Source organism: Camarhynchus parvulus, chromosome Z, assembly GCF_901933205.1.
Source record: "Camarhynchus parvulus chromosome Z, STF_HiC, whole genome shotgun sequence".
NCBI lineage: Eukaryota > Metazoa > Chordata > Aves > Passeriformes > Thraupidae > Camarhynchus > Camarhynchus parvulus.
The window spans coordinates 49,564,985-49,578,068 of NC_044601.1; the positions used below are offsets into that span (position 1 = coordinate 49,564,985).

The 13,084-nt window shown below is 33.8% G+C and overlaps 1 protein-coding gene across 3 annotated transcripts in view; it reads left to right on the top strand.

The window, feature by feature from the left end:
* ADAMTS6 (ADAM metallopeptidase with thrombospondin type 1 motif 6) overlaps window positions 1-13,084 on the top strand; it is a 145,859-nt gene that overhangs the window by 83,107 nt on the left and 49,668 nt on the right. For all 3 annotated transcript variants that reach the window (XM_030968773.1, XM_030968774.1, XM_030968775.1), the window contains exon 11: window positions 3,456-3,597. In XM_030968773.1, the coding sequence (XP_030824633.1) occupies window positions 3,456-3,597 (142 nt within the window). The remainder of the gene's footprint in view (window positions 1-3,455; window positions 3,598-13,084) is intronic.

Genomic DNA, 13,084 nt, shown 5'->3' on the forward strand with positions numbered 1-13,084 from the left:
TTTGTGATCATTAAGTGTAGCTTGCATTATAGTTCACATAATTATTATGAATGAAGCCATTGTGTGACATTCAAAACCAATTTTCAGAGCCAGTGTTCTGAGATATTTTCTTCAGCCATTGAAGGAGTTGGGGTATACTATGTAAGTAGGGATATTTGGGAATAGATACTGTAATAGGAACATAAACCCTGAGAGATCTACATCCATGGTTTTTGCTTTTTCTCTTTATTGGTCTTGAATACAGCTGTGATATCTGTGCTGAGGTGGCGATCCTGAGTTTTGTGTTCAGTCTGTAAAGATTTAATCCCTGGTTGATATTAATTTGATTGAGCAGTTAGTAGTGATCACAACCTGAAATCTTAAGCTTTCCTAGAATGTTCTAGTATCCTTGTTATCCTTTCAAACAGAAGGATAATTTGCTGTCATGTGATATTAAAATACAAAAGAAAAGTTAAAATTATATTGTAGAGTGTTTTAAAATGATCTCTGGAGACACTACACTGGAATACTGGGCTGAAATGACATCAAGCTTAGCTATTTCATAATTGAAACAAGTCCCAGTATGTCCCATAAAACTTCACAAAATTAACCTAAAGTTAGGAAAATGAGAAAAACTGTGAGTACTATTAGTACCTTGTAGAGTAATAGAATGTAATGGTCAGTTCAAGATCATCTTATTTCTGTTGTAGACATTAAAGATTTATCCACGCCATGTTCAAAAATGCAAATGCTCAGGGATATCCTGTAGATTTTTGACTTGATGTATGTACTACCTGTATAAGATAAAATCACAAAGCACAAAAGCAATTATGAGTAGAAATTTTCTGAAATGGTGGATATGAAGGTATTTGGGGCACTCTTTCCAATCCTTTTTTACATCTACACTTTTATATGCCTGACTGATAATAACTATTAGATAATCTGTTTATAAAGTTCTCCAAAACCATGAATCTTCTTGGACCCTTTTGGTTCATTCCCCTAGATTTAACCTACATTTTTTTTCTCAAGTATCTGAGCTTTGCTTTGTTGGAACAAAGAAAGAGAAAACAGGGACATACACACAAGTATTGGACCATTCCCAAGTCCTGTAAAAGTTTTCTGGAAAGGTTAAATGGTCCTCAGCCTGTATTCATCCTTTGCACAGCTTTGGTCAGACCTTTCATTACCAATGGAAAGTCTCTGGTTTTATTAATGTGTTTATAAAGATCATGCCATTTCTTTTCCAGGATACTTCAGTTCCTGCAATGCAGTATCAGGGGTCAGTTTTGCTCAACTGCTTGAGATAAATAGTAGGACTGAAGTACAAGGAAAGTCAGAAATAAATTTTCAGTCTAGAGGTTGTGATATAATGTAGCTAGTAAGAGAACAGCTTCTCAGTAGTACTTTTCCCACTTAATTACTACAACAATATTTCATTATGCTGCAAATCTGGTAATTAGAGCAGAAGAGTCATATTTTTGTATTCAATGCAAGGATTTATGACTTGCTTTTCTGCCATTGTATGTCTCATAGAGTAGGTATAGATTTTAATTTACATATTTAAAGATTTAGAATGGGTTCTGTAATCTAATTTGGGCAGGGGTACATATGACTGTGGAGGGAAGTCACTGAAGGTAATGAGGTTTTTTCAAGTGCTGTGCCCTTAGCCGTCTGTTTACAAGATAGCAGTTTACAGTCATCTTGTATACTGCAATATTGGAATCTATGGAAATGTTCCCATCATATGGCAATACTAGCTCAAGCTGTGCCAAATGCTAAACTTCTCACTGCTTGTTTAAGGAAAGATGCTATCTGTAGTTTAGTCCAGACATTGCAGAAAAATCAACTTGTATGTCAGTTCTTTTAATACAGACATGCACTCCTTATATATGCAAAATACAACACTGAAATATTTTAAAAGATTGAAGGATATTTTCCCAACTTCTGCTGCTAGAAAATATGTAGCAATTACATGAGGTAAAGGGGAAAGTACACCATTTTTTTATGCCAGAACGACACAGTTGATATTTTAAAAGTAGATTTCAACTGTGCATGGGTGTGGTGCGTGTGCATGCATGCAGGTGAATCACACCAAAATCCTTGGAATTTGTCATGAAATACTGTATTGTTTTCCAGTATTTACCTGGTTCTTGCATTGGTTGGTATTTGCCACCTTCTGAAGGTTGGCAGAGGTTGTTTCTTAATTTCTCCAAAGGATCTTTTCTAGTATTTTGAAGACTTGATCAAAATAGATTTAAAATAAGAACATAAAATGTGTAGTTAAAGGACGCTTTTTGCTCTTTTTTTATCTGCAGATGAAAAGTATAGAAAATTGGAGATCTCCAAAAAAACAGTGTAGAACATTCACTTCTGAAATTACGTTCCTTTGGCAAGGTGCATGGAAAAGATTTGGAAAAAAACAGAACATAAGTGCTGGCAAAATTGGTAGGAATGTCGGAAAAAAATTTTAAGTGTTGCCATAAGAATTCTTTGAAAATCCTCACTTATTCACATGTGAAATGAAAGTAAAAAAGCATCTGTCCTCTTTTATGCACACTGACCCAATAAAACTGAATAATTGTATTTAGCAAAGTACAAAGTTTTCTAAACAGAACTCAGTCTGGTTTTGGCTTTCTTTGTCATTTATTCCACTACACTAAAATATTGTGGTTGAATATGGGCATATTTTGGAAAAAAATCATTAACCACTGAACAAAACAGTGAATATAAAAAGAAGAAAATATTGAAGTTTGCAAAGATGATTCTTTTGGTTCCAACATGAATTCTTTAGGACTAACTATTAATACAGTAAAAAAAGATCTTGGACCCATACAAATTTTTTCACTCATCCTAGTATAGGTAAACTTGAAGTTCCTGCAGAATTTTTACCTCTGTAACCATTTTCTTCTCTTGAATGGAAGAAAAGCTTGCATGTTAAGGTCCTGATCCTATAAACATTTTGTCGTGTTGAAACTTGAATGTGTTTTAGTTTTACATAAACCAGTTGAGCTGCTTCTATCTATAAGATTATATTTAGCTGTTTGAAGGATCAGAAGGGTCATTTCAAATTGTAAACTGAATTTCTTGCATTTGCTTGATTTGTTTATTTTTCATTCTATGACTAAATGTAGCTGTTCTTCAGTAAGAACAAATAGGAATCCTAAACCAAAAATGAAAATCAGTCTTGTGTGGCTCAGAAATTATCACACTTTTAAAAAGGATAATATATAAAATTATTTCACAATCTAAAATAAGCATTTTTTAAAATAATAATGATGAAAAATTATTTTAACCTCCTAATTCCCTTTAAATATTTTCTCTTGTTTATATGGGTGTACCTTCTTAGTGTCTGTTTATTGCAATCATATTTGTTTCACACCCAGCACTGTTAAAAGTAATAACTAGATACATAATATCATTACTGTGATTTACAGTCAGTAGAATTCCTAATTGATTTGGTCCTTTATGTTGAACAGTTCGGGCCGTGGTACTTGCCTTGATAATGAGCCTCCCAAGCGTGACTTTCTTTATCCAGCTGTGGCCCCAGGTCAGGTGTATGATGCTGATGAGCAGTGTCGCTTCCAGTATGGAGCAACATCCCGCCAATGTAAATATGGGGTAAGAAGTCTTAATCCTTATGCTGAGTGTTCTGCTTAGTCATTTGTATATATTCCTTTATAGCATAAATTTGTAGTTAGCTGTAGTAGTGGGTTGCAGATTTCCAATAGCATGTCCAGTGCCATCATTTGTAAGCAAAGGGTTAATTTTAATCCTTATGCTGCATCTTTTGCCTGAGCCTATTGTATGTGCTGTACACTAAAAATGTGGGTAACAATGAGCTGGGTAAGCTGTTCTTTAATTGTAGGGAGAAAAAGAGCCCAGAACACTTGAGCCCAATCCTTGTAAAGTGTAATTGAGAATTTTCACTGATTTCACTTGATTGAGATCAGGTTTCTATTATATTAATCTTGAAACATGAATTTTTGTTTTTTGGCTTTAATCTTTCCATGTAAAGCTACATTTTGGAGCTCCTTTTGTACTTGTATTAATTTATCAGATATGATTTTATTTTCTTGTTTGTTTGTTTGATTGTTTGTTTGTTTTTCCCCTGACATTGGGTCTATTGCATCTCACATTATTCAGATATCTATTTTGAAAGATGAATTATGGTTCTGGGAATAGATGAACATGAAGCTAGATAGCTGGATAAAATACTGAGTGGCAAAGTACTAGCAAAGATTTGGCTGCAGCTACCAGTCTGCAATAATTAACGTAAATGAATTTACAGTAGAAATAAAAACCTTCACATGTAGGTCATTGTGTTGCAAATATTTACTTAATATCTTCCAGCCAAAAGTATGCAGTTAAGGGCAAAAAAGCATTCTGCTGTGCTTGTTATGCAATAATCAGCTGAGACCACACTAAGTAAACATTGAGAACATATCTTATGGTTTAAAAGTAAATAGTTTTAATAATTTTAAATTTTTAGATTATTCAGATAAAGTAATGAAATAAAACAAGAAATTCCATTTTTAATATTTCTGGGGTGATAAATACAATATTATTTGGGATGCCTCTTTGGCAGTTTGCATTTTGGAAAGTATCTAAGAACTGTGTAACTGGCTAACTAGCTCTGAGTCTTCTGATTCCTCATCAAGCCTCTTTTAGCCTTTATTGTTCCTCTTTAGGTTCTCACTTCCCATCACTGTTCTTAATGGCCCTATTTCCTGTCTCTTCATCTAAATCATACCATTTTATTTTTCTTTTTTCCTTACAAATTTTCACCACAATCTTTTATTTGCAGACTAGGGAAATCTGCAGCTATTTAATCTATGATTTATACCACAGTTTTTGGAGACATATCGCATTCTAAATTAACCTGGAAAGTTCATAATGTGCAAAACCTGGCTTTTCTACATATATGTAGGGTTTTTTAAACACTGTTAAACTGTGTAACCATTGTTGTGATGATCATACTGTACAGTGCATTTTCTTTCTTAAACCAGTTTCTAAACCAGAAATAACTGGAAGTAATGAAGACATATAGGTTATCTTTGCTTTTTGCCTTCTACTTTCTTTTTTTTTAAAGGTTTTTTTTGGGATTCCCTAAGAGTTATGGAAAATATGTTGACACTTAATTGAGGCAATGTCTTCATGAAGTGAAGCTATGCCTTCATTACCAGACCTCTGAATTGATATAGGGTGAGGTGTTCCATCAGTGTGCCATCAATATGGACATAACTTCCAAGTGTCTCAGAAAATAACCACACTACTTCGATCACAGGATTCAAACTGCATCTGTTAATATATAAGTTATTGTAGAAGTCTGGTAGTATCCATTCTAAGAAATAACATGAATTTAAAATAGTATATACATTTAAAATATTATCTGCCACTGCCATAATGCTCTTTAAATGTGACCATGGTGATTATTATCTTAGAGATTTGAAGTGATAGTTTTGAAGTGGGGGGAAACAGCTTTTGGGAGATTGTAGTGCAAATAATAACCTAGTTAGTGCAGAAAATAACCTAGTTAGAAAAGATTTCTTTATGTATGAAAGGGTTTCGGGACTGAAGAATGAAACTGGATCTAAATCCCAGGAGAAGCTAAATTGAATATTCTGCTCAACTCTCTTGTTATCAAAAGTAAACAGTCAGTGCTTTGGATATTTCTTCTCAATGTACTATTCCATGAAGATGCCATTAATAGTTCATGGATCTTTTTCGAACATACAACGTGCAACTATGATGGCAGAACACAGCAAAAACCACCTATTTACAGTGAATGTAGCTCATATACCAGCTCCTTTCAAGCATTTCTTTTAGCCCTTTTTATTTAAAGCATCTTATAAAAAAAGGTATAGAGCAGGTTTTCCATCAGGGAGTTTTGTGACCCAAAAGGAAATAAATTTCAAGTCTCGGAGAAAATTGCTTGCATTTTTCTCTTGCTCATGTTCTTTACTGGTTTTTAGTGGCAAGCCATGACAAGAGACACAGTTGAACTCTCAAATCAAAATACATGCAGGCAGAAAATCTTCTGTGGCCTGTGATGAACCTGTTGATATAATTGGTGTTTTTAAAATAACTTGGAAAATCTTCACATTCTTTCTGCTTAGGAATTCTGCCACAGTCTTCTCATCTTTAGAAAAAGTACTTCTTTCAACCATGTAGCTTTAATGTTAATCTGTGTTTCTTGCCTTTTCTCCCTTATTTCCTCACCTGCTTCCTCTGAGTGTTAAGTTAAATTGTTGCTTTAGATCATAGATCCTGTCCTCATTCTGCAATGAATTTTTCACTGTTAAAGTTGGAGCTGTTCTCACTTAGGAATGTGAAGTTTAATAACATGAGAGGTGTTTGACCAATTAAAGCATCAGAACTCAATTACTAAAGGGACTTCAAGTTTCTGCTTTTGTGTGTGTTTGTTTACTGATGAGGGGACAATCTGGCATAAAAAGGAGCTCTTCAGTTATGGTACTGTTTTGAGAACTACTCCTAATCAAACTGTTTAGTTATATTCAGACAGAACTCTTGTAGCAAAAGCATTTCTAGTGTTCTAGCTTTCTAGTGTTACATGTGCATTGTTCTTTATACTATACTATATTATACTGATCTATATACTATATTGTGTCCCTTTTGATACAGGGAAAATGTTACAGAATTTAGGTGAAGAAATGGGTATTTTGAATATAAAAGTGAAAGGCAATGGCTCGATCTATTTAAAATATTTCATTTTTAGGGTATATTTTCACACTCAGGAGAATGGTAAATTTATGGCTTGCAGTGATCCAAATTCTAATGGTGGAAATTGCACCATTCAATACTGATACATAGCTTTTTCTTAAAGACAATATATACTTTCAGGTATCTTATTGAATTCACTGCAGTGGAAGGTTTTGAGGTTGTTAGAAACAGTGCTAGTTCCTCTTCAGTTATGTAACTGCTGCATAACCTACATCTTCTAGGATGATGCAGTGTGGATTTTCTTCTGCTGATTGTTAGATGTGTGTCAATTCTCTGCCCTGTTTGTGTTTTAGTTCCACTAATAGTTCAGAACCTCCTTTAGTAATTTGGTTTAGGTGATTGTAAGGGAAACTTTTTCATTGACTTCTGATCTCCTTGACCTTTGAGCATCTGCCGAGTAACAGTTGGCTGTTGGCTGTCTCTCGGTTAACTCAGGAAAGAATTCCAGTCTTGACTTTTGATTTCTCTGCTTTATGAGTTTAAATAATACCTGAAAAATGCCTAACTTACTGATTTTGTGGCTCAAAATAGTGCTCTGCTTTAGAGCTGGTCCCTACATTTTTAGGAGAGAGGCTAAAACCTCAGACATTTTAAAAGCAGTTAATACTTTATGCATATGGTTGATATTGCTGTGTTGCATTTTACAATCTGTGAAGCTGCTGGCTGCTAGCAGCAGGGTTTGAGAGATAGTAGCTTACAATTATTTGGTATATTTTTCTTGCATTTTATGCCTTTCTACTGGCATTGATCAGCTGACTTTAAAATCCAGGAGACTAAATATGTTACTATATAGCTATAGTTCTAAAATATTTCCACTAGGCCAAGAAAACGGAATTGCAATTGACCCTAGTGATTGGGTGATACAAATTTTAACCTTCATTAATTAAACAGTCACTTTTCTCTTGAAATATGGATGTGGTTTACTCCAGTTAAATGAAGAGCAGTAGCATTGAGCTTGAGGTAGGGGTTTTATAGGAAGATAGAAGCAGAAGCAGACTCTGGAAGCTGGTTATCTTTCACAAGGAAAGGCAGAGAAGCCACTGTTGTATCTTTGCACCAAAGCTACTGTTTTCCTTCTGTTCCCTCACTGTTGATACTATGCCTAGGATCATGCATTTAGTTGAATTTGGGCATAATAATAACTTACTGTAAAGTGCCTTTATTGACCCCAGTTTCATATATCATACCATAACTAAGTTGCCCTTATGCTTGTTAGCTGAGCATATGTAGTTTAATCAGATGGATTTATGTTACATTGCTATCAAAGTGATGTTAAAAGTATGTGTAAGCAAAGAGAGGAATTGAAGATACTGGTATCATACTCTGTTATTTTTGTCAACCTTTTTTTTTTCTTCCTAGTCAATTGCAAGAACTCTTGCCACTGTTGTGCAGGCCTTCAGCATTGCAAATAATTAAAGTTTCAAGCTTTTCTTGTGTAAGGACTTACAGGATTGTGTTGTATTTAAATGAATTTTGTTCCCTCTTTTTTCTAAGTTTTTGGTGTGTATAGTCAAGGGAAGTCCAAGAAGTTTTCCTCTTTTGGGAACCTAAAGCAGTTCTTCATCCTTTTTCAAACGAGTTCCTGCAGTCCCCATTTTTTCTTCATTAGGACTATCTTGTATCCAAACTCCCCTCTTTTTCCTTCCTTTCTTCCTTTGTTTTTCTCTTTTCTCTCTCTTAGAGACACAGATATCAACACCAATGTGCCTGCCTCTTATGAATGCTGTTAAGAAAGTGCAAGGAGAAGCTGGTGATGTGAACAGGAGAAATGCATTAGATGATCGTAGAAGCAATAATGGATGAGATTCCAGATACCAGAATGTTGTTTGAATAAAGATGGATAAGTTGCATGGGTTTAAAAAGGAAGATGGTACTTGGAGGTGATTGACCTTGTAGAGTTCCTTTAGTTTCCTTAAGGTTCACATAAGCACCCAATGTTTATTAAAGAATGTTGGAAACATAATACGAAGGTGTGACTTAAGTTCTGTATTCTATTTCACATTATTTGGTGTGATTCACCACTTAATGAGCTTTTGGTAGTGAAGCACTAAAATGGTAACTTTTGGGTGCTTATCTGGGCAAAACTTTGAACCTTCTGAAATTCACTTACTAATTAGGGTCTTCTAGTTTTAGTCAAGTTGTCATCTTCATTTCAGCAATGAGCCCAAAAGTAGTCTGTTGATGATTTTCAGGTCTGAATTGCAATTCAAGCTAATTGTTTTTATGCTCTCTGTTAGCAAATGCTCATCAAGAGGTGCAGCATATTATAAATTAAACTTGCTGAAGTAACAGACAAACCTATTTAGGATTTTTAAAATTTTATGAACAAAAGGTGAACCTCCCAAATTATCATAATTTAATATGCCTTGTGAATGTATTTCCCATCATTTTTTAAATTGTAATTTTATAGGCTGAACTACTAACTTTTGTTGGAAGCTTTCGTGAGTTTTGAAAACAAGAACAGCACAGCAATTTGATCTTTGCTCATATTACTGAGTTTTCATTGTGCTGTATTGTTTTATTATAACAATTTATAACAATTTATTATGATTATGATATAGGATGCTTAGATGTTACATAATTTGAAATGCCTATGTGTAACTCTGCATGATGCAACAGAAAGAGGCTCCATCATTTATAATACTTAGGCAAAATGAAGGTAATTTGATTTGCTGTGTTTTTTTCTCTAGATGGGTTCAGCTTTGTTTAATTTACTGCAAATACAAGCATCCGAATTCCAAACTGAAGTCATGGAACCCTAAGATACACCGTTACAGGTTGTCATCTATCTTGTCTTGATCTTGTGAAAGGCCTCAGCTTCAGTTTATGTTTCCTGGATTTTTAAAACTTTTCCCTTGTTTACTTTACAAATTAGTAGTTACTAAATCCAGACATTTGGAGACTGACTTTCAAGTAATTTTTTAATTTTCAGATTATGCTCCTTTGTCTTACTTTCATTGAATTATTCCAACAAATATAATGTTGGCCAAATATACGCTAGCTTCATCCTTTTCTGAGGAGGAAAAGACTACCCTAAAAGGATCACCTGTTGGTGGGTGGGTGTGGGTGGGTGTGTGAGTTTGTGTGCTTGTGTGCATGTGTGTGTGTGTGTGTGTGTGTATGTGTGTGAAAAAGCGCTATACTTTCTATTAGTTATTTTTGGCCTGACTTTTTCAGGGCAGTTTCTTGTATGTTTTAAGGCTGGCTTATTAAAACCACTGATTAGAGGTGTTACAGATAATGGTGGTAGTAAGGAAAAAGCTCTTTTCAGTAACTAAAGTAGGAGCAAGTAAAGGGTTCATGGGTTTGAGCTGGAGAAGAGAAAGCTTTATGAACCTTAGTGAGAACTGCTTTGTTGAACTTTCCAAGGTCAGCTGAAAATGAAGAAGACTTATCCATAGGAACACCTGGTCTAATTCCATCTTCATTTAATCAAATAACAACACAGATGGATTTTTTAACTTCTTGTTAGGTATCTCATTTGTTTTCAAATGGCTATTGATGTTATTTTTCTTTTCATGTACAGGGTGATGGAGAGTATACTTCAGAGTCTATGTTTTCTTTTAAATGCAGTACAGTGGGGAAAAATAAACAGTATCTTAAATTTGGCTATATTTAAAAGATACTACAAAAATCCTTTCATGTCTTGGGTTTAATATAAATTACATCTACAAATTGATACATTGTTATTTTTGTGGATCTTTGGTGCTTTGAATAGTTTCTCTTTGAGGAAATATTCTGGTGATTTTAGGATATTGTATATCTGTCACAAACAGAACTCCTTTCTGATTTAAGTAGAGGTTTCTGCTCACAGATTAATAGTATGATAAAGCCCATAGTAATTTTTCACCACTATCATTTTGTCTTTAGGGATTTACTGAAGTAAATTCCTGTTGAAATTACTATCTGAAAAAGGTCAATCAGAATAGTAATACTATCTAGTTTTGATGTACTGCTTCTCAAAACAATTTAGGAATAAATGTTTTTTTCATTTTGTGAAGTAGAGGGGTGACTTGACCTGCTTGTTATCTTCTGCAAACAGACGAATGACTAAAATAGTTTTGGAGTGTTGTATTCATTAATTCACACTGTTGAATTAAAATGTCAGGTTGGTATTAGATCAGTGAATTAGAAGAGTCTAATGCACCAGAGGAGTCTAAATATACAGAAAGTTGTCAAATGCTCTCATTTGTAGAGACAAATGGTAAAGACATTAATTATTACTTCCACTTACGTGATGTATAGAAGGTGTACTTGTGTAGGTATGTCAGAAGTGGGATTCTGCACATAAACTCCAGAGCAAAAACCAGAATTCTAGATTCAAATAATCCTGGAACATAGATGTTTTAAAACTCCAGACTGCTATCCAGACCTGATTTTTTGCTTTTGTTCATATCAGAATGTTTGAAATCTTTGTTTCTTAGTGCGGTTGAATGTTTTGCTTTTCAGAACATTGGAGCAAACTCCATGAGTAAGAACAGCTATTAACTTAGACCTTTGAACTTGATCAGATCTAAAAAAATAGAAAGTCATAAGTAGAATTATCACAGTCTGACTCTTTTTTATTTAACAATATAAACCACATGTGAAGAATGAGTGAGTAAATTACACCCATTTTGTTCATCAAAATGAGGAAGTAAATTAAAGGTTAAAGTAAGTAAGGCAGGATTATTACAGGAGGACCTCATACTGTGTCTGAAAAGAATTCATTTTACATTTTAATTTTGTAATCCATACTGTATTGAAGTTTGGATTCATGCTTGATTTAGATGTGAAATTGATTTAGTTTTGAATTTTAGCATCTTAGTTAGTTGCTGTCAAATTTGTAATTGAGCTAAACTTTTCAAGAAGCTATGTGATGTATCTTCTGTTACTTCTCTGTTTTATTTTAATTAGTATATTTATTTATGTGTATCTTAATTTGAAGATTTTTCAGCTGAGTGAGGAAAAACAAATTTGCTCAGAGTTTTATGTAAATATTTATACTGCTTGCATTTGTTTATTGAAAGAAAACTAATTTGAAAAGTTCTGCATTGGCTCCAGGTAGACTTTTACAAGGGGCAGTTAATCTCCCAAAACAGGCTTAATAATTTTAAGTTTTCATAGAGTCAGACACTAAATAGGATTAATTAACTTAGGCCTAATTGTCAAAAAATAGATGGAAAGTCCATCCATCCGGTTTTCGTTCAGTTTAATTTCAAACTGTTCCTATAGTCTATTTTTTTAATGGACTGTAGAGAAGATACCTTGCTTCTGCCAATCATGAAACTAATTACACTGTACTAACATCCCTGCAAGAATGGCACCAGCTGTTTTTAAACTTTGTAAATAATTCTGCATTCTTCAAGAAAAGATTCTACTGTTGAACTGTTGCTGCAGCCACTAGAGAGTAATGTATAAATAAATCAATTTTTATATGCAGTACAATGCAAGAAATATGAATCTTGGGGTAAAACACAGCAGTTGTTCCTGTTGATGTGTAAAGAACACATCATATAGGGTGTATAGGTGCCAGATAACTTATTCCTTACCTCAAAGAAACAATGAACCTGGAGGGGAGTGGACAATAACTTTAATTCATTCACACTGTCTTTTCCTCTTTCTTTCAAGTTTCACTGTAGAACCTATACAAGGATTTTTTGTAGAATATTTTGTCAAGCAGCAGTTAAATAAAATGAAACAGTAAGGATTATCAAAGGATCATTTAAAAGATCTTGTTATGTTCAAATAAAAAAAATTAAAATATAGAATATGTATAAGGAATATGTGAACTTTTGCACACATCCCAAAGTAATACAGTAAATATTATTATGTAAGTAATTTACTGTAAAAGCAAACATCTCTTCATTCTTTTGTGTGTACACAGCTGAATCCAGGGGCAACTGAAGCAACTGTGAAGATTTCCGGTGTTCACCCGATTTTGGATCATGCCCACACTATGAATTTCAACCTTTCCTAGTTTTAACAATTTATCTCCAGTATCAGCAGAACTGGCTTAATTTAAATTAATAAATGGGCAAAACCAAATGAGAAAATATGGTAGGAACAAAAAGATTATTTGAAGTTCTCAGTTAGTCTAACACTGACAACATAGGGAAATAGGATAGGATAAATAATTTATGAAAGAGCAACTGCAAATCTAAAAAGCCTAAAGGAAATATTTTAGTATGTAGGTTAGTTAGTTCTAACTAAACATGCACTACTTTAACAAGTGTTGCAAGAGAGGAATGCGACTAGTCTAAACTCAAAAACTTTCTTTTTACATAAAGGAAAGAAAAATAATTGTTGCTGTTTCATATCTCAAGATTATTGGTGCCCTTTTTGGCAGGTAATTTTGAGGCAGATAGCAGCCTTAATGGAGACA